At 44.8% G+C, this 21,829-nt stretch overlaps 2 protein-coding genes across 2 annotated transcripts; one reads left to right on the top strand and one right to left on the bottom strand.

The window, feature by feature from the left end:
• Positions 1-3,907: 3,907 nt before the first annotated feature.
• On the top strand, positions 3,908-4,920 carry LOC147624582 (zinc finger A20 and AN1 domain-containing stress-associated protein 6-like). The gene has a single exon (XM_086819990.1). The coding sequence runs from the start codon at positions 4,000-4,002 to the stop codon at positions 4,522-4,524; it is 525 nt and encodes a 174-aa protein (XP_086676116.1). The 5' UTR covers positions 3,908-3,999; the 3' UTR covers positions 4,525-4,920.
• Positions 4,921-19,130: 14,210 nt separating this feature from the next.
• Positions 19,131-19,990, bottom strand: LOC147624583 (uncharacterized). Its single transcript, XM_086819601.1, has 2 exons — positions 19,707-19,990; positions 19,131-19,559 (listed from the first exon to the last, which is right to left on the bottom strand). Exons 1-2 carry the CDS (start codon positions 19,842-19,844, stop codon positions 19,416-19,418), a joined length of 282 nt encoding a protein of 93 aa, XP_086675727.1. The 5' UTR covers positions 19,845-19,990; the 3' UTR covers positions 19,131-19,415.
• Between the last annotated feature and the right edge of the window lie 1,839 nt (positions 19,991-21,829).

Consider the following 21,829-nt stretch of genomic DNA (forward strand, 5'->3'; position numbering starts at 1 on the left):
AGAGAGAGAGAGAGAGAGAGAGAGAGAGAGAGAGAGAGAGAGAGAGAGAGAGAGAGAGAAACGAGGTGAAAGAGAGACATGGGCCAAAGGGAGGGAAGAAGAGATTATGCATAGGGAGAGTTGGACAAGGAGAGAGAGAGAGAGAGAGACAGAGAGAGAGAGAGAGAGAGAGAGAGAGAGAGGATGGGAGAGTGAAAGGGAGGGAGGAAGAAGAGAGAGAGGGAGGTTGGGTGGGTGGAAGAAGGAGAGAGAGGGAGGGTGGGAGAGTGAAAGAGAGGGAGGGAGGGAGAGGGAAATGAAGGAGAGAGGGGGAATAGAGAGAGCTATCAAAAAGAGCGAAGGATATAGAGAGTTAGAAAACAGAAGGTAGAGAGAGTGAGATAGGGAGGATACAAAGAGTGAGAAAAGAGAAGGATAGAGAGAGTGACAGGGGGAGGATAGAGAGAGTTAGCAAAAAGAGACAAGGATAGAGAGAGTGAGAGAGGGAGGGTGGGAGAGAGAGGGGGAGGGAAGAGAGAGAGGGGGAGGAAAGAGGGTGGGAGAAGGAGAGAGAGGTTGGTGTGGACTGGGCAGTGGTGGGACAAGGAGAGAGAGAGAGAGAGAGAGAGAGGGAAGAGGGTGGAAGAGAAGAGAGAGGGAGGGTGGGAGAAGGAGAGGGAGAGAGGGTGGGAGATTGGGGGGGGGGAGGGGGGGAGGGAGAGGAGAGGAGAGAGAGGAAGGGTGGCATATGGAGAAAGAGAGAGGGAGCATGGGAGAGTGAAAAGGAGAGAGGGAGAGGGAAATGAAGGAGAGGGGGGGAGGATAGAGAGAGCTACCAAAAAGAGTGAAGGATAGAGAGAGTGAGATAGGGAGGATAAACAGAACTTCAAGGATAGAGAGAGTGACAGGGGGAGGATGGAGAGAGTGAACAAAGAGAGATAAGGATAGAGAGAGTGAGAGAGGGTGGGTTGGAGAGTGAAAGGGAGGGAAGAGAGAGAGAGGGAGGAAAGAGGGTGGGAGAAGGAGAGAGAGGGTGGCGTGGGTTGGGCGGGGCGGTGGTGGGCGAAGATGGTGGTGGAAATAGTTAGAGAGAGATTGTTCAAGTAGAGAGAGAGGGCTCCCTCAAAAATTACTCATTTTTCATATTTCTTCAAAATTAGCCCAAGGAGCCATAATTAGCCTTCCTTACAAAATTAGGCTTGACTTTTACAAAAATAACATTAAATCATACAACTAAGGTTGCAACCATAAATAATTGGACTCACATGTGCACAAAATATAACATGCCCCAACCATACAAAATGGGTGAACTGAACATAATAGCAAAATGTCAACACGTGGTCAAATAAATAAAATCATTTAGTGATTCGGTGACGATAAATATGTGTACAAGCCTGCATCCATATGACATCCTAGTCAGGTCCATCATAGTGTTCATTCTATTACTTAACAATGTCAATCATGTTCGTTACATACAATCAATTAGATTCCTCACGTTCAATGCCAACATAACAACATAAAATAGGCACAAACATGAACACCAATAACACTAGCTTAGTATATAATATAGAATTAATAACACTAGCTTAGTACATAATATGGAATCACATGCAATACCAAAAACACTAGCATGGCCCCAAATGTGCATACACCAATAACACTAGCCCATTACTATTTAATATGGAATCACCCATGATACCAATTACCAGCATGGTTGAGCAATGGTATTTCAGGCATCCCCAATCCTCCCCCAATCTACCATAGAAGGATCTAGCTAACTTTCTTGATGAGTAAGCAAATGAAAGACTTTGCAAGATGTGTAAGACGAGGGGTCCAAGGGGATTATTCCCTTAGTTGGTTTGTGAAATGATAGAAGCATTTAATATATTTCTTTATTACCCCTACTTCTAAGTATTTGATACCTTTAACCTTGATAAGGTTATGCCCCTCCTCTCATCAAGATTGTACACATAAGTGGAAGGTCCCTTCCTCCTCAAGAACCATAAAGTATGCTCATTCCACCTAATTTAACCTATGTGATAATGTTATGCATTAACGATAAATATGTGTACAAGCCTGCATCCATAAGTGGAAGGTCCCTTCCTCCTCAAGAACCATAAAGTATGCTCATTCCACCTAATTTAACCTATGTGATAATGTTATGCATTAACGATAAATATGTGTACAAGCCTGCATCCATATGATGTCTTAGTCGACTCCATCATAGTGTTCATCCTACTACTCAATAATGTCAATCATGTTAGTTACATACAATCAATTCAACTCCTCACGTTCAATGCCAACATGACAACATAAAATAGGCACAAACATAAACACCAATAATACTAGCTTAGTATATAATATAGAATTAATAACACTAGCTTAGTACATAACATGGAATCGCATAAAACACTAGCATGGCCCCAAATGTGCATACACTAATAACACTAGCCCATTACTATTTAATATGGAATCACCCATGATACCAATTACGAGCATGGTGGAGCAATGGTATTTCAGGTGCTCCCAATTTACCATAGTAGGATCTAGCTAACTTTCTCGATGAGTAAGCAAATGAAAGACTTAGCAAGATGTGCAAGACGAGGGGCCCAAGGGGATTATTTGCTTAGTTGGTTTGTAAAATGATAGAAGCATTTAATATATTTCTTTATTAGCCCTATTACTAAGTATTTGATACCCTTAACCTACTTAACCTCTGTGATAAGGTTATGCCCCTCCTCTCATCAAGATTGTACACACAAGTGGAAGGTCCCTTCCTCCTCAAAAACCATAAAGTATGCTCATTCCACCTAACTTAACCTATGTGATAAGGTTATGTTCCTCCTCTCATCAAGATTGTAGACATAAGTGGAAGGTCCCTTCCTCCTCAAAAACCATAAAGTATGCTCATTCCACCTAACTTAACCTATGTGATAAGGTTATGTTCCTCCTCTCATCAAGATTGTAGACATAAGTGGAAGGTCCCTTCCTCCTCAAAAACTATAGAGTATGCTTAATCCACCTAACTCAACAACCTAAAACTTAATCTGCAACCTAAGGTACCTTCTTCATGCTAAGACATAATATTCCAACTCTTGCCAACTCACATCACACATCACCCACAACCAATCATCATTACAACCAATCATAAATATACATCACATGTTCTTCAAAAGGGCATCTTTAAAACCAATAGGATGGAGATGTAGACTCGACCACACAATGCTACATGAAAATGTCACTAAGTGTAGTTTGTTAAGTGCATGTGTAAATGACCTTAAACGGACAGTTGTATTAATGAGCATATGCAATTGAATTAAGTAGCGTTATAAATGAGGTAGACATGTGAGAACTACATTATTTTAAGGGATAAAAGTTAAGAGGTGCTCACTTTTTATGTATGGCTCTGTCAAAACTCACCCAAATCTCTGATAACGAGCATATGTAATCGAATTAAGTAACTTTATAAATGAGGTAGACATGTGAGAGCACTCTAAATTATTTGAAGGGATAAAAGTTAAGAGGTGCTCACTTTTTTATGTATGGCTCTATCAAAACTCACCCAACTCACCAATTGACTGTAGAGGCAATTACATAGGCCAACCCATTTCTTGCTTAATCACATGAGCACAATAACCATACATAGACATATATTTGATAAACACAAGTGGAGTTACATGCTTACATGCACATGTAAAAATATAAAAGCATGAAGAAAAAAGCATTAAAAAACAAAGCTTTTATTCGGTGGGATTAGATTTTATTATTATAATTGAATCTACGTACACGTTCACTATTATGTACATGTAAAAATATAAAAGCATTAAAAAAGCAAAGCTTTTATTCTTTTACACTAGATTTATTTATGGATGGTTTTTTAAATGTGGCTTTTATAAAGTCGGTTAAAGGTTTATAGTTCTTTATATACGCGGGAGATCCGGTCTGCGTGCAGCATCTTCGTAGCTTTTCTTTACTCAAGGCGACACCAGGTCTGCCCCACCTCTCCTCCTACAAGAAACCATGGCCTCTCAGGAGAGCTCGCAATTGCAGCGAGAGGCGTGCCGCCGTCCTCCTGAAGGCCCCATCCTCTGCGCCAACAACTGTGGCTTCTTCGGAACCCCGGAGAACGACAACCTCTGCTCTTGCTGCTACCGCGAAGCCGTTCGCAAATCCGCCTCCACCACTTCTGCGAAAGAGGCTGACTCCTCCCAAGCTAGGGTTTCTAAAAGCAAGGTTCCTGAACCTAGGGTTTCTGACAGCAAGGTTTCTGAAGCTAGGGTTTGTGATATTAAGGTTTCTCAGCAGGATACGACCCCATCGGCCTCTTCATCAATAACCCCTGCACCGCAGAAACCCAACCGCTGCCACTCCTGCCGTAAACGGGTAGGGCTCACGGGCTTCAAGTGCCGCTGTGGCGACGTCTTCTGTGCCCTCCACCGTTACTCCGATAAGCACGATTGCCCCTTCGACTACAAGAAAGTTGCTCGCGAGGCCATCGCCAAGGCTAACCCCATTGTCAAAGCTGACAAGCTTGAAAGGATCTGAGCATAACTCATCAACTTTTAGTCATTCAAGCATGTTGTATCGGTGGGTTTAGGTATGTCCAACCTTAAACCCTTAGCTAGGTCTGAGTAAAGCAGCGTTAATGCTAGGGTAAGATCAGGCGTGGGGCAAAGTTCAACAAAATGCCTACAGTAGGTGGATTTAATTAAAAAGTACGAAATTCTTAACATTTTTTTCTGTCAGCGTGCACGCTGATTGCATGTTGCTCACGTTGGCTTCATTCCCATGGATGATAAAACTGGCTCCCCCCACCCCGCCCCGCTCCGCTCCCCACCCCGTGCTCTTGTGGTGGTAATTTAAAGTGATCTAGGCAATATATTTATCTTTGTGCATCCAACATTGTTCTCCTTTAATGTTATTGATGGTGATTTTTGTGCATCCTATGGCATCCAAGATTGTTCTACTTTGAACAGTGTTGTAATTTTATTGATGGTGATTTTTGTTTCCTGCACCCTTATACATTTCTTGATGGGGCCTAGCCATGGCGGCATGACCATAGGGGTTTCATGATAGGGGCCATGACGGATGGTGGCACGTTTGAAGCTTCTTTGATGAACTTAAATGTGAATTGCCTCTCGCTTTTCAAAATTTTCCATGCCTTGGGAGTGGGGAAAATAGCCAGGTGGATAAGGTGGCAACCTTAGTCCACCCCTCCCCCTCGCTCCACAAAAGGGGTGAGAGAAAAAGTATGTGTGTTTTTGTTGGGTATAAAGTCCGAGTTTCGCCTCCGGACCTTGATCATCGCGTAGCTCTTTTCGAGAGCTTCGCGGCCATATATTTACTTGTACATTTGGCCCCCATTTGGGCCTTGTAACGGCATTCTTTGTATTTGGTCCGCCGGGCGCCCCATAAGTTGGGCGCCCGCCCATACCCTTGTATCACTATAAATACGAGGTCTCCCTTGAGCCTCATCAAGACAATCAAGATATTCTTGAGCATTGTGTGAGTTCTCTCTCACTCTCACTCTTCTCTATCTCCTCTGCTCTTCCTTGGCTGCAAGCTCTTGTGTTTGAGTCATTCTCTTCCAACAACTGGTATCAGAGCCATGGAGGGAAGCTGTATGCAGAAGCTATGGAGTTAGAGGTGTCTTCCACCAATTGACTACGGGATCGTCTGCGTTTTTCGCGTCAAACACCTCCCTTCTATCATCAATCTGGTGCGTTTTTTTTTAGAGTGCTGCTCTCTTTTTTTTTAACGCAGGAGACTGTTTTGCTGTTTTTCTTGCTCTTCCCTCTCCTGCGTTTTCTGCTCCACCCCTGCTGCCCTTCTGCTGCGTTTTTCCTCTCCCTTGCTGCCCCCCTTTGCTGCGTTTCTGCTGCTGCGCTGCTGCAATCAGCAGCGTTTTGCTGCCTTGTTCTCTGCCTTCTGTACGGCTGCCATCAGCAGCAGCCAACGCTGCTGCCAGCAGCCCCACGACCACCAGCAGCAGCTAGGGCTGCAGCCAGCAGCCCCACGACCACCAGCAGCAGCCAACGCTGCAGCCAGCAGCCCCAAGGCCACCAACAAGCAGTCCGGGCTGCAGCCAGCAGCCCCACGGCCACTAGCAGCAGCCGACGTTGCCTCCAGCAGCCAGGATCTTCGAGCAACCCTCAAAAGACAGCAACATACTGCCCCTCGGGTTTACATCGACATTCGGTGATACTCTTCCGCCGTCTCCTTCACTTGAAGTTGTTTCATCAATCTACGAGCATCCTACATTCAACCCATATCTGGTACATAACATCTTGCTATTGCTTACTTTCTGAAGTGTCAGTTTGATAAGTCATGGCGTCTACAAGTGATCTTAAGGGTCTACTAGAGTTAAGAAGTTTGCAGGCACTGGGTTTGATCTTTGGAAGGTGAGGATTCAGAATATCCTCTATCTGCGGGAATGTGATACTGCACTTGAGCAGTTCAAACCCACTGCTATGACAGATGATGAATGGGGAATCCTGAACAGAAAGGCCGTTGCCTATCTCCAGATGGCTGTTGCTGATGAGGTTCTTGTAGACCTCAAAGGGCTGACAACAGCCTATGCCGTTTGGGAGAAGCTGAGAAGCACCTATGAGATCACCACGCCAGTGAACCAGGTACATCTCATCAGGAAACTCATGAATATGCAACTTGATGATTCTAAGAATGCAGTAGAGCATATTACTACTTTCATAGGGGTGCTTAATCAGATGCAGGATTCTGGATTGCCTGCTTTTGATGATAAGTTGAAAGCTATCTTTTTGCTCACTACTTTGCCTGACTCTTGGGAAACACTTGTGGTGTCACTTGGGACAAATCCCAACCTAACTTTTGATGGAGTCAGGGGTGCTATTCTCAATGAAGATATCCGGAGGAAGACCTCAGAGACTAGCGGTTCTGCAAATGTCTCACGAGGGAGGACGACCAAGCGGGGAAATACTACTACCAATTCAAAGGGTAGAAGCAAGAGCAAGGGCCAGCAATCTGATGTTACATGCTACCAGTGTGGTCGTAAAGGCCACAAGAAGCCAGATTGCAAGTTTTACAAGATGGAGCAAGACCGGAAGAAGAAATCCAGTCATTCAAATGACAAAAAGAAGGAAAAAGAGAGTAATTCCAGCAAAGCAGAAGAGTTCGAAAAGGACAAGAGCAAGGCCAATGTGGCCTCTGGTGTTGTCATAGAGGAACTGTCTGACTCAGATGATGTGCTATGTGTTTTTTCTGCTAATGCTCTTGATGTTCATAACTTGCATGTCACAGAACCAGATGTTATTCATGCCTTGATGTATGAATCTGATGTGCTTTCACAGACTTGGATTATTGACACGGGTGCCTCTTTTCATGTAACTCCTATCAAGGAGTGTTTTGCAACTTTCACTGCAGGCTCCCGAGGAAAGGTGTTCTTGGGGAATGATCATGCTTGCAATATTGAAGGTATGGGCACCGTGAATTTGACTTTGCAGGATGGTAGTGAGTTTGTGCTGCCAAATGTGAGGTATGTGCCTGGTTTGAAAACCAGTCTCCTGTCTGTGGGCCAGCTTGATGCCTTGGGATACACGGCCATATTTGGAAATGGCACATGGAAATTGACCAAAGGCACAAGGCTGATTTCAAAAGGATGCAAGAAAGGAACATTATATAGCCTTCATGGTCAGGCTTTGTCTGGTAAGTTTATTGCTTTTGCAGAGGTACGCTCCCACATGGAGCTTTGGCATAAGAGACTTGGCCACATGAGCCATAAGGGTCTCTCCATTTTGTCCTCCTTAAACAAATTTGATGCAAAAGGAAGCAAGCTTGATTTTTGTAATGATTGCTTGTATGGGAAACAGAATAGGAGTTCTTACTCCTCTCGTGCCTCTCGCAAGGCTGAAAAGTTGGACTTGGTCCACTCTGACATATGCAGCATGCCCATTAAATCTAAAGGTGGTTCAAAGTACTTTGTGTCTTTTGTGGATGATCACTCACGAAAAGTATGGATCACTTTGTTGAAATCTAAGGATGATGCTTTTGCTGCATTTCAAAAGTTTTATGCATTTGTTCATACTCAAACAGGAGTGAAGATTAAATGCTTACGCACTGACAATGGGGGTGAGTTTGTTAGTACTAAATTTCAGAAATTTTGTGATGATAATGGCATTAAGAGGGAACTTACACCCCCTTATAGCCCCTCTTCAAATGGTGTGGCTGAAAGGTATAATCGTACACTGTGTGAAAGAATTCGATGCATGCTGTCCACAGCTAATCTCTCTCAGGATTTTTGGGGAGAAGCCTTGAAAACTGCAGTTCATGTTTGCAATCGATCTCCACACACAGCTTTGAAAGGTGGAATCCCTGAGGAGGTTTGGTCTGGCAAACCGTCCTCATATGACCACTTACGCATGTTTGGTTGTGATGCATATGTGCATATCCGCAAGGAAGACCGGAACAAGCTTGATGCTAAGTCCGAGAAGGGCACCTTCGTTGGCTACGGTGATGAAGGTGAGATGGGCTACCCTCTCATGGTGATCAGAAAAAGGTCAAATTTCAGCAAGGGCAGCCACCCATTGATGCTGAAAATGAGCCCCAGGATGCTTCACAAAGGGCTGAACATAATGAGTCCGTGATATTTGAGCAGCCAGAAGAGGTTGGACAGCCGCTTCATGCTCCTGGAGGTGTAGGGCAGCAACCCCTATATGCTGAAAATCAGGCTGTTCGTGAAAACCCGCAGCCTTTTGATGCTGAAATTATGATTCCTCCCGATATTGACCCCCAACCAGCCAATGATCATTGGGTACGGAGGTCTACTCGTTTTCGGAGGGAACCTCAGCGTTTTGATCCCTCTTTACAACATGTTTTGCTTACAGATGAGGGTGAGCCTCTTACTTTCAAAGAGGCTAAGTCTTGTGAACTCCGAAACAAGTGGGAGCATGCTATGCAGGAGGAGATTAAGTCTCTACATGCAAATGACACTTGGGATTTGGTTGAGTTGCCCAAAGGAAGGAAGGCTATTCCTAACAAGTGGGTGTACAAAGTCAAGACAGTTGACGGCCAGCCTAAGTATAAAGCCCGCCTTGTTGCTAAGGGCTATGCTCAGAAGGAAGGGATTGATTTTCAGGAGGTCTTCTCTCCTGTGGTCAAAATGACCACCCTTCGTGTTTTGTTTGCTCTCACTGCTGTTTTGGATTTAGAACTGTATCAGATGGATGTAAAGACAGCTTTCTTACATGGTGATTTAGATGAAGAGCTGTATATGAAGCAGCCTGAAGGCTTTGTCATTCCGGGCAAAGAAAATCTGGTTTGTAAGCTGAAGCGTAGTCTCTATGGGCTGAAACAAGCCCCGAGGCAGTGGTACAAAAAGTTTGATGCTTTCATGCTTAACCAGAAGTTTAATCGTAGCCATGCAGATCATTGTTTGTATACTAAAACTGATGCAGATGGCAGCCCAGTGATACTTGTGCTGTATGTTGATGACATGCTTCTTGCCGGGAAGAATAAGAGCGTTTTGGAAGCTCTTAAGGACCAGCTGAAGTCAGCTTTTGCTATGAAGGACTTGGGTTCAGCTGAACATATTTTGGGTCTTCGGATTAGACGGGACAGAGCACAGAAGTTGCTTTTCCTCTCGCAAGAGAAGTATATCCAGAAAGTCCTTGATAGATTTAACATGGCTGATTCTAAGCCTTTGGGTGCTCCATTGCAGCCCTATGTTAAACTATCCAAGGATGATTGCCCAAAAGATGATGATGCAGCCAGTACTATGCGTGGGATCCCTTATGCTTCTGCTTGTGGATCTCTTATGTATGCTATGGTTGCTACACGGCCAAACATTGCTCATTCAGTGGGAGTAGTCAGTCGTTTTATGTCCAACCCGGGCAAAGCACATTGGGATGCTATAAAGTCTATTTTGAGGTACTTGAAGGGGACACAGAAGAAATGCCTTATGTATGGTAAAGGTCCACTTGAGGTGCAGGGTTATTGTGATTCAGACATGGCAGGTGATTCTGATACCCGCAAGTCTACTAGTGGGTACATCTATACTCTTGCAAGTGGTGCTGTTTCTTGGTGCTCTAGACTCCAGAGGATAGTAGCACTTTCTACTACTGAGGCCGAGTACATCTCCGTCACAGAGGCTTCTAAGGAGGCCATTTGGTTAGCACGCCTTGTCACAGAGTTTGGATTGCCAGAGAGGGCTCCGATCCTTGGTTGTGATAGCCAGAGTGCCATATACCTGGCTAAGAATGCCATGTTTCATGCTCGTACCAAACACATTGATGTACGGTACCACTTCATCAGACAGGTGCTAGATGATGGCTTGGTCAGTTTGGTCAAGATTGGCACTCATGAGAACCCTGCAGATGCTCTCACCAAAAGTTTGCCAAAAGCACAGCTTGATATGTGTCTACAGCGAGTGGGAGTTACATAGCTTGGAGGAGCTTCACTGGCCCTTTAAGTGGGAGGTTGTTGGGTATAAAGTCCCAGTTTCGCCTCCGGACCTTGATCATCGCGTAGCTCTTTTCGAGAGCTTCGCGGCCATATATTTACTTGTACATTTGGCCCCCATTTGGGCCTTGTAACGGCATTCTTTGTATTTGGTCCGCCGGGCGCCCCATAAGTTGGGCGCCCGCCCATACCCTTGTATCACTATAAATACGAGGTCTCCCTTGAGCCTCATCAAGACAATCAAGATATTCTTGAGCATTGTGTGAGTTCTCTCTCACTCTCACTCTTCTCTATCTCCTCTGCTCTTCCTTGGCTGCAAGCTCTTGTGTTTGAGTCATTCTCTTCCAACAGTTTTCCTCATCGCGAGTAATTTTTTTAAAAAAAATATCCATGCCTCACCCTTGATCCTTCAAGGTGGCTCACCTCTAAGCTAAAGCAGATGATCTCGTTAGTGTAACAGCCTGGACTGGTGGAACAATGCAATATTTTGTAAGCTTGCTGTTTAATGTGTTTTTTGGGTTTGTACCCATCTGAGTGTTGTTTTATTTTTGACAGTCAAGTTGCCTACATTACTTGTGCTTTTTCCCGTCATCCTATTATTTGTGCTTGACCTTATGACGATGCACCCATACTAAAAAAGGTCAAACTGCCAGATAATATACTTCATAATTTTATGCTTAATCTTGATCATTTAATAGATATTTTAGATTGTAACACATAGGCCTGAGTTTTTGAAATTATTAAAGTTAGTGTGGCATGTATTTGCCCGGCAATTGTCTGTAGCAAGACTCTTTCCTTTATTCTATTGAAGTGCAGTGGTGTTTTCTTGGTCTTGAACCTGCTCCCTGGCTGGGAGTTGGGCCTACTTTTGGGCAAAATGGCCCCCTTTTCTACTGGTCAGCCTGCTCCACCAGCCCATGAGCAGCCTGTGACCAGCCCAACCCTCGGGTGCTGCCTGACCTGCCCTGCTACTTGCCCACGCTGTCCGGCCTCCCCAACTGAGCTTAGAAGTGCTTGGAACATTTGCATCTGAACCAAGGCTGATGTTCGGTGCTCTGCACTTGGTCCAATAAGCTGCCAAACATCTGTGCACGCCTCAACTTCAAGTGGGTCACATAACTGTGGGGGGCTCGTGCATAGTTGCCAGTTACGATACCGCACGATTCATACGATGCAATACCGTACGGGATTATTAAAAAAAAAATTCTAACGTACGTTAAAATACGGTGTTAAAAAAAAACTTATAAACTTAGGTATTTCCAATTCGAGATATGGAGTATTTTAAAAAGGGAAAAAGCATCATAGTACAGAGGAAGCTCAAACAGCCATAGACAAGCAAAAACAAGATCATTATCTCCCAAAAATTTTACTTTTTTTGGGGAGATTTTTTTGAAAAATGTATATATATATATATATATATATATATATATATATATATATTGGAAAAGTCAGTACGAGTCCGTACAGTAATATGGTGTTGTACGCTATATGGAAACAACTATGGGCTTGTGTAAACCAAACGGGGCGTGCTATGACAGATTCCACCACGGTGCCAAGCGATAGAAAGATATAGAGAGAAGATAGAGAGAGGGAGGAGAGTAGGGTTTAGAGAAATTTGCACAGGACACACACTGAGCGGGGAATAGGCCCGACCGACTGTCTTTCAGGAATTTATTCAAGAACAATCCATGGGCGCACAAGCCAGGATCAATACATCAATGAATACAAAAGCAAACAAATATGCCGATGTAGAAACCAATATCGTAGTCGATGTCAAGGCACGAGATCTTGTTGCTTGAGCACACCACGTGGATGGCCCACAAGATCTCTCACCAGGCTAGTACCAAATCCAACATACCCCAAGCTTGTAAACAAGGTACACAAGTGATAAGTGTAGATGAAGTATACGATATTCAAAAGTAGATCAGTAGCCCAATCCGAAGTAACACGCCTAGTCACATTGGGGGGTCGGGTCTGGGGAGTTAGCCACTCTTGAGGGATAGCTAAAGCCTGAGTCAGGCTTCTCTCCTCCTCCTTTGGGGGTAACTGCCTGTGGGCAATCCAATCTCCAAGAGACCTAGTTGGTCCCATGCTCAAGGCATCCCAAGAAACATGTGGTCAGGACCCTAGCATGTGGCAACTGGGTAACCCGATCAGGGTTCTAGATTGTAGCCGCTCCTCTGAGGCAACTGGAGCTATTTGTCTGAGGGCAGGCCTAAGGTGCTCCCAAGCAAGAAGTAGATTGGTTGCAAATCTGGAATCAAAAGCTAGGCTAAAACCATGGGCTCACATCTCTCTGAAGATCCATCTGGTACTCTGTAGCCAAGGGCTCCCAAGACTCGGAGTGCGGGCTAAAATCTTGATGTGAGCCCTTGCTGTAGGCGGCCAGATGGTACCTGATATGGCGATGAAGTGGTACATGCATGATGAGGTATAGGCAATGCTATATATAGTGAAGGGGGGGTGCTGGTCGGTCATCATAAAGGTGTAGGCCAATAGCCAAGATAAAAAACCCCAAAAATAAAATATAAAATATCCAGAAAGTCCCTTTTTAGGGCTGGAAAAAGTGTTGTTTCTTCACACCCCCTCTCAAGCCAAAAAGGGGACCATGAAAGAAGATAATGGATGCCAGGGTCCCACACAAACACAATGGCAAAAGGAATGTATCCCCCCTCTGGAAACAAAATCTGATAAAGTCAGAGAGGGTGATTGTGATGGCAAAGGTGGTGAGGATGAGTTGATGTACGTCGGTTGATCGTCTCCCAAAGTATGATCTTGAACAGGATTCTCTCATTCCCTATGTGGTCCAAATCAGAGTTTGGAGAAGCATCTTCTGGTGAGAAGAATCGGTCCTCCAGGAGTGCCGGTAGACGATCCATGCTGTGTGCTCTCGAGGTCTTCAATCCCTTTGCTCACGATTGCTCTAATACCATGTGAGGGCAAAAGGACGGAAGGACCAGATATACGAGAGATCAGAGCAAAACCATACAGCATGAAATATGTGAGTGAATATATATAAAAGGGTGAGTGCAGATATGTACAAGAGCCCTCATATGAGAGGTGACTCTGAGCAGAAAGAAGACCAGTGCTGAAGCAGAGAAGACGTCGGAGCTGAAGCACGGTCGATGACGCCTCAGTCTTTAAATCGACACGTAATTGAGCGGTATTCTCTGTCTCAGAACTGTTACCAATAGTAGTCTCTGGATTAGGAGTAATAATCTTGGTCTCCGGATTAATAGTAGTCTCTGGATTAAGGGTAGTCTCTGGATTGAGGGTAATAATCTCAGTCTTTGGAAAAGTGATCGAATCTAAAGAAATATCCTTGTAGGTGGAAAGCTTAAGGTGCCGGCCAAAGGAAGGCTCACGTCGATGTGAGGCAAAGCACTCCAAGGTGATAGTGGCAGCAGAAAAAGGTAACGTCGATGACGATGATAATGGTGCAGTCTCTAATGACACGGGTGCGTACCTAAAGTAGAGAGGGCTGCCGCCCCGAGTAGTGCAAGCTCTGGTGACACGGGTGCTGCATACTTGAAGCAAAGAGTGCTGCCGTCCCAATGTAGCAGAGGGCTGCTGTCCCAATGTGTAGCAGAGAGGGCTGCCGTCCCGAAGCAGCAGAGAGGGTTGCTGTCCCGAGTGTAGCAGAGAGGGCTGCCGTCCCGAATGTAGCAGAGAGGGCTGCTGTCCCAAGGGCTGTGGCAAAACGCACAAGATATGCTGAAGGTAAGCACGGATGTGAGCCCTGATGTATGCGCTGATGTAAGGCTGAGATACATGCTGATATAAGTCCTGACATAAGCGTGATGTAAGCGCAAATGTGGGCTGATGTATAGCCCGGATGTATGCTGCAGCGAAACGCAGATGCTGCTGAAGCAAAGTGCTGATGTCTGCTGAACCAAAACGCAGATGTAAGTTGATGTATAACCGCTGATGTATGCGCTGATGTAGGCGCTGACAAATGCAGAAGTAAAACGCAGATATGGTGCAGAAGTAAGCCTGATGTAAGCACCAAAACAGCCTGATGTAAGGCTGATGTGAGCCCTGCAGAAGGCGGCCTAGACTAGCAGAGGAATACGCTGATGTGAGCCCCTACTGTAGGCAGCCAGATGGTACCTGATATGGCGATGAAGTGGTACATGCAGGATGAGGTATAGGCAATGCTATATATAGTGAAGGGGGGGTGCTGGTTGGTCACCATAAAGGTGTAGGCTAGCAGCCAAGACAAAAAACCCCAAAATAAAATATGAATATCCAGAAAGTCCCTTTTAGGGCTGGAAAAAGTGTTGTTTCTTCGCACCCCCTCAAGCCAAAAAGGGGACCATGAGAGAAGATGAAAGAAGATAATGGATGCCAGGGTCCCACACAAACACAATGGCATAAGGAATGTATCCCCCTCTGGAAACAAAATCTGATAAAGTCAGAGAAGGCGATTGTGATGGCAAAGGTGGTGAGGATGAGTTGATGTACATCGGTTGATCATCTCCCAAAGTATGATCTTGAACAGGATTCTCCACTGAGTAAGAAATCCCTTTCTCTATGTGGTCCAGATCAGAGTTTGGAGAAGCATCTTCTGGTGAGAAGAATCGGTCCTCAAGGAGTGCGGGTAGACGATCCATGATGTGTGCTCTCAAGGTCTTCAATCCCTTTGCTCACGATTGCTCTGATACCATGTGAGGGCAAAAGGACGGAAGGACCAAATATACGGGAGATCAGAGCAAAACCACACAACATGAAATATGTGAGTGAATATATATAAAAGGGTGAGTGCAAATATGTACAAGAGCCCTCATATGAGAGGTGACTCTGAGCAGAAAGAAGATCAGTGCTGAAGCAGAGAAGATGTCGGAGCTGAAGCACGGTCGATGATGAAGGCTGGTGTCCATGTGAGGCAAAGCACTCCGAGGTGATAGTGGCAGCGGAAAAAGGTAACTTCGATATGACAACGATGGTGGTGCAGTCTCTAATGACACGGGTGCTGCATATCTGAAGCAGAGAGGGCTGCCATCCCGAGTGGTGCAAGCTTTGGTGACACGGGTGCTGCGTACCTGAAGCAGAGAGGGCGATGTCCCGATGTAGCAGAGGGCTGCCGTCCCATGTGTAGCAGAGAGGGCTGTTGTCCCAAGGGCTGTGGCAAAATGCACAAGATATGCTGAAGGTAAGCATGGATGTGAGCCCTGATGTATAGCGCTGATGTATGTTGCAGCAAAACGCAGATGTCTGCTGAAGCAAAGCGCCGATGTCTGCTGAACCAAAACGCAGATGTAAGCTGATGTAGGCGCTGACAAATGCAGAAGTAAAACGCAGATATGGTGCAGAAGAAAGCCTGATGTAAGCGCCAAAAACAGCCTGATGTAAGGCTGATGTGAGCCCTGCAGAAGGCGGCCTGGACTAGCAGAGGAAAACGCTGATGTGAGCCCCTGCTGTAGGCGGTACCTGATATGGCGATGAAGTGGTACATGCATGATGAGGTATAGGCAATGCTATATATAGTAAAGGGGGGGTGCTGGTCGGTCACCATAAAGGTGTAGGCCAGTAGCCAAGACAAAAAACCCCAAAAATAAAATATAAAATATCCAGAAAGTCCCTTTTTTAGGGTTGGAAAAAGTACTGTTTCTTCACATGGTCGGGCCCTAGCATGTGGCCACTCGATAACCTGATTAGGGGTTCCAGACCAAAGGTTGTCGTAGCCGCTCCTCTGAGGCAACTGGAGCTATCTGTCTAAGGGCAGGCCTAAGGTGCTCCCAAGCACGAAGTAGACTGGTTGCAAATCTGTCCTCAAAAGCCAGGCTAAAACCGTGGGCTCGCATCTCTGTGAAGATCCATTTGGTACTATGCAACCAAGGGCTTCAAAGACTTGGAGTGCGGGCTAATAGGAAATCCTTTCAGGGCTCACCACCGGGAAGGAGGCCTCTAACAATCAACTTGCCTAGCATGGCGCAACTTTGAATAGCCGGGTCAATGAGGCCCAGCCCGCCCCCCCCCCCCCCCCCCCCCGCCCCGCGACATGACTGAATAATCACTCTCCATGCCACCTTGGCCTTGGCTGGCCTCCCATCACTTCCGGTCCATAAGAAATTCCGGATCAATTGTTATACCTGTGGCCAATACATGCTCAAGAAAAAGTCCAGCACCACGAAGTGATGTACCACATGGTGGCAAGAAGTACTTGGTTCGCCACCACCACCCTGCGTGCTAGGGAGAGCCTTGTTGAGCTCCAATATAGAAGCTTCTTCTGAATACTCAGAAGAAGCGGGGGAGTCGCTGCTCGGGAGAGATATGAATGCTAACCTGGCAACCGAGGTATCGAATTGGAGTGCCCCTCGGGATCCACCGGAAATCTTGAACTGGTCACCAAGTCGGGGCGGGTGCTGAGTCAACCCAAAAACAACACGACTTGTGCCAATTGATTTGTGCTCCTGATGCGCCGCAGAAAACCTCGATCGCACGGCACCCGCCTATTCAGCGCAGAATAGCGATGCGGCAGCAGATAGTCAGCGCAGGTAGTGGTATGCCAGCAGCAGTAGACATTCGGCGTAGGCCACTAGTAGTATGCTAGCAGCAGCAGCCAGTCGGCGTAAAACAAGAAGTGCCGTATAGTTCTGTATGATTGGACGGATCTGTACAGCGTACGGCTGGTTGGTGATGAGGTGGCACAGGGAGCAGTCAGTGTTCTGATTAGTAGCAGACGACGTTGAAAAACTCCATGCTTTGATGATGATGAAGAGAGGTTCATGCTAGTTTTATACTTGAAGTCCTGCTTTTTGCCCAAAAGCTAGCCATGCTTTTGTTTTACTTTTTGCTTTGCTTTCCTCTTTTTCACTGTTTACAATAAAATACTATTCAATTAAGGCCCTAGTTTTTTCCCAAATGCTTTGCTTTTCCAACTTTAGGGTCTTGCTTTTTGGCCCTAGAGTTGCTTTTTGAAAAAGTAGCATTTGCTTTTCGGTCTTGCTCAATCCCCCCTTGCCAGTGATGTTCCTGGCTCGCGGTCAACTCAGTTTGACTTATTGCTTTTCTTTGCTTTTTGGCCAAAACTGATGTTTTCCCGATGCCTTCTTGCAATAGTATAGTGTCCTGGCAAGGGTTCCATCATGTGAATAGTGCTAGGAAAGCCAAATAGTTACAGCTTGTGCACAGAAAACTGCCTGGACTTACCCACAGCTTAAGTAGCTCTCAAATGTGCCATAAAACATTCAAATTTGGCAGCGTTCTCAAACATGTTTTGTTGATGCTAGAGATACATAGTGGGCTTTCACTGTGTGCATGTAACATAGCCTGATGGTGACTGGCTTTGGTCAGGGCTCACAATGGGGGATAGAGCTTAGGACTAACCCAAAACTTGCACAAAATTAGGTTTAGCATGTCCTCATGGCACATGACATGTGTTGTGCTGCAAATGTTTTGATCTTGCAGCTTCGAAGTACTATTTTCAGTTGCAAGATCCTTTCTTTCTTAACAAAGAAGAGCCCATCTAGGTTTTATAATCAGTTGTTTAAATGAGGTAAGAAGGGCTAAGCTTGAATATTTGGAGCAGGCTACATTCTAGTTTTGATTGCTTGTATGGCTCAAGAGGTTTTTCAAGCATCAAGATGTTGAAACAGGTCGTTGTACAGATACATGCAAAATCAAGGTGATTTAAGCCGGGGTCTGTACAATAATTGCTTGTGCACTAGATGTGTGAGACTAACTATAGGTGAAAATGTTCTGAGGTGGAAAAATTTCAGAGGCATCAAGCAATAACGAGGTTACAACTATAGTGAATAGAGATAGCCGTAGCAGAAATTGCAGGCAACTAAAGTGTGGGAAAAAAGGTCATGAAGCAAGCAAGCAAGAGTATTGTAGAGATTGCAGGCCATGTTTGGGCTATGCAAAAAAATCCCTTGCAGTAGGGTTGCCTATGTGGTACCCATAAAGCAGGAGCAAGTTTGCTGTAAAGGAGCAATTGAGCAGCTGGGAGTGGGCCAGCAACATTTACAAAAGGACCTGATCACACCATTGTATGGAGAGATTTATGCGATGCTAGTGAAGGAAGACAGTGAAATCTTATGCTATCCATTCCAAATGGAATGAGCAATATCTATAGACATGATAGCTTTAGACTGGCTGGGAATTGGCTGACAAAGGGGTTAGGTTCTGCAAGAGGTTCAAGTCCTAAATTCAAATAACGAATTCCTTGTATTTTGAAGGAACCTCACTCCACACACGTCCTTAGGTTCTGTTCACATGTACAGCCTGATGCTGTTCTCATGCGTGTGCTGATGGAAGCCCCACACGTGCACTGTTTGTGCTCACATGTGGCCTGCACCTACAAGATTCTGTAACTACCAAGACTCCTTCGGTTCCTTCTGCAGCATATGATTTGAGTCTTTGAAAAACACTTGCACTAATTGCACAGCTTTGATCAATGGGTATATTTAGCAGGTTTTCAATGCCCCTCTCTCACGGATGTAGCATAAACAGCTTGAGCTTTGACAAATACTTGTAACATGCTATCCATTTGATACTAACTCATTTTCGATTCCAAACACTACGTAAAAGGTATATGCATGTGGACACTTATTTAAACTAGTAAGCGTATTGTCACACTAGCAGAAGGTGGGAGAGGAGTCCATTGTGACTACCAGTTTTAACTTCTGATCCTTATTTGCATGATTTAATGATCTCTCTCTCTCTTTCTCTCCCTCTCTCCGGAAACAAAACTAAAAAGAGAATTGAGACAAAAGAAGGGAAATGAGGCCAGGTTGCATTAAATTGCATGACATGTATAGGGAGAAAATCAAGCTTACATGTCTCGATCTTGGGCACTTAGAAATGTACAAACAGGAGGGGACGGGTTTTCTTTTCAGCTTCTTAATGATACAAGGAATGTGTGTATGAACACACACAGAAAAGAACCTTCTTGACACGAGGAGCTGATACATCTCATCAGGTTGTGGGTGCATGGGTCTCCCGCAAGTGAAAAAATTTGCACCGTTGGCTAATGTAATTGCAAAGAAAAGTGAAAGATGTTAGGCAGGTGCCCCCTTGAAGAGCAAGAAAGCTAGCCTTCCCAGGCCAAAGTAGATGAAATTTCCACGGGCATGGGTCACGTAGGACCCAAAATTAGTGCCCACCACACACTGCCAGCCAGGGCCATAGCTTTTGTCAAACTCCTGCAATCATATATATTTGATTAAAGATATATTTGATGATAAACCAGAAGCACAAAGTACTTATTAATGTACACCATGAGTCCGAGGTAGCGGCATTCAAGACTACCCAGGCTTTCACAAAGAACACAGCCTTGCATGCAGTCTCACCTTCTTCATGTGGGCAGCAATGCTTTGACAGTCGCTTACATCGTGGAGTTCTGAGGCCCTGCTAGCACACATCATGGCATGCTCTTGCATGACAACAGGCATGTCAGTTTCTCCAAGGGCAGCCTTGCCTGCCAACATGGTGAGGGAAGAGAAGCTAAGAAGATGAGAAAACACGAAGGGTGTGTGAGAAGAAGAGGAAGCTTGGTCTCACTATACTGAGCTAGGTGTGTGGGTTCTTGCGTGTATAAATAGAGACACGCACTGCTTAGTAGCTTACCACAGCAAGCTCTAATAATTGAGCAAGCTATGTGGACTGTCCTAGCCTCTAGCCCCCACCTGCGCCAAGAGCCCTTTTGCAGGTCTCAACCAATGGCCATAGCTACTACCAACCACCACAAAACTATGCCACCAACACACAAAAAAGAAGAGTAGAATTCGTGCAGCCTATCCTTTCGTATCTGTTCTCCACAATATGCTTGTGTTTGTTGTGGGGTGCCGGCCTTGTACCTACTATGATAGTGGCCCGTGGTTGCCCAATTCTCTTCACACGTGTGGAGTTTGTGTGGGCACTCTTCTCTTGTGAAGCTTTTGTGTGATGAAGCGCCTTTTGGCACCTTGTCTTTTTCGCACTTGTAAGCACGAGCTCTCCCGAGTCCCAAGCCTCTTTTGCTCCACTCCTACTACCCGCCCCCCACCATAACAGACTTCCTCAGGCTTAGAATCTCCCCCCTCCCTCTTTTGATTGCTCTACCTTGGTCTCATATCTCCTCAACCCTTCTTTCTACGTGTCACCTTTGCCGCCGTATGTAAATTAGGAAGTCCCCCCCAAAAAAAAAAACCTCCCTAAAGAAAGGAAAAGTGAAAGTATATCCTAAAGACAGGAAAGAAAAATTGAAAGGCCCTAAGGAAAGGAAAATGCTTCCTCTTTTTCAAAGGATATCCTAAAGTAATAGACACAAGGAAAATGCTTTAATATATTCCTCTTTTCTCAAAGGATAACCTAAAGTAATAAATTTCTTGAGTTTGGCAAAATGCGCATATGTAGACAATGAGACGAGATTGATTCCACAAGGCACTTGCTCTATCTCACTTAGGTAGCCATGTGTGTTGTAACAACGAGGAAAAGGGGGCAACAAGTGATAGTCATGGTAAAGGGGTGACACACTTCTTTCCCTTGGTGGTATGAGTTTGGGGATATAGTGGAGTTGGAGGTTTAACTCTCTTAGGTTGGATAGGTAGATCCATTTTCATGTGTGCTCCTCCTAGGTGCTATGGAATCTTAGAATTAGAGAGTGCAGAGGATGTTACTCTATTTGCCTTCTGGGTGGCTAAGCTTTAGCAACCTATGGCGCACCTTGCTCCAACACAATACCATCAACCTAACGGTAGTCCCCAATTCCAAGTCAAATTTGAGGATACCATGTTGCACAATAGAACCTACTTTCTCGTCTTGTGTGTGGTCCACCTTACATCATGTGGGATTCTCTTGCTTAATAGTAGTGACATTTTTAATAGCAAATAATATAGCCTTATGAAAGGTATATTGGATTGGTACCAATCCATCATCCCATCAATCGAGTACTTTAGGGCCATCACCCATTTAAATACACATTAAATTCTAAATACACTTTTTGTCCTTTTAAGGGAAAAAGGTCATGTTGTGATTGGATTCCGTGGGGTTAAATACAAACATAGGTTTTTCACCATTCTCAACTTAAAAAAATAAAAAATAAAATTAAAGGCTAGAAATATAATCAATAAGGTAAGGTGCCAAAAAAATTAATTCTCCATCTAATTCAAAATATTCTTAGCTTTGCCTAAATTGGGTCTTTCACTCCATATAAACCTTTGAAAAGTCTCATCCAACACCCTCAACTCACTAGTCACAAAAATGGAGAAAATTTAGGCTAGAGCTTGTCCATTTGAAAGAGAAGAAAAGTTTCCTATTGAAAATTTCAAAAACTAACTACTTAAACTTTAGAGCTTGTTTATTTCCCATTTTCTATTTTCAAACTCATTTCAAGTAGTCTCAAGCCATAGATTTCCTCAAATACTCCTCATCAAGTAGAACTTTTTGGTTAACATGATTGAATAGAGAGGACATCACATGATTGAGCTCTATT

This window comes from Cibotium barometz, chromosome 25 (assembly GCF_041138505.1).
Source record: "Cibotium barometz isolate CiBa-2024 chromosome 25, ASM4113850v1, whole genome shotgun sequence".
NCBI classification, from domain to species: Eukaryota; Viridiplantae; Streptophyta; class Polypodiopsida; order Cyatheales; family Cibotiaceae; genus Cibotium; species Cibotium barometz.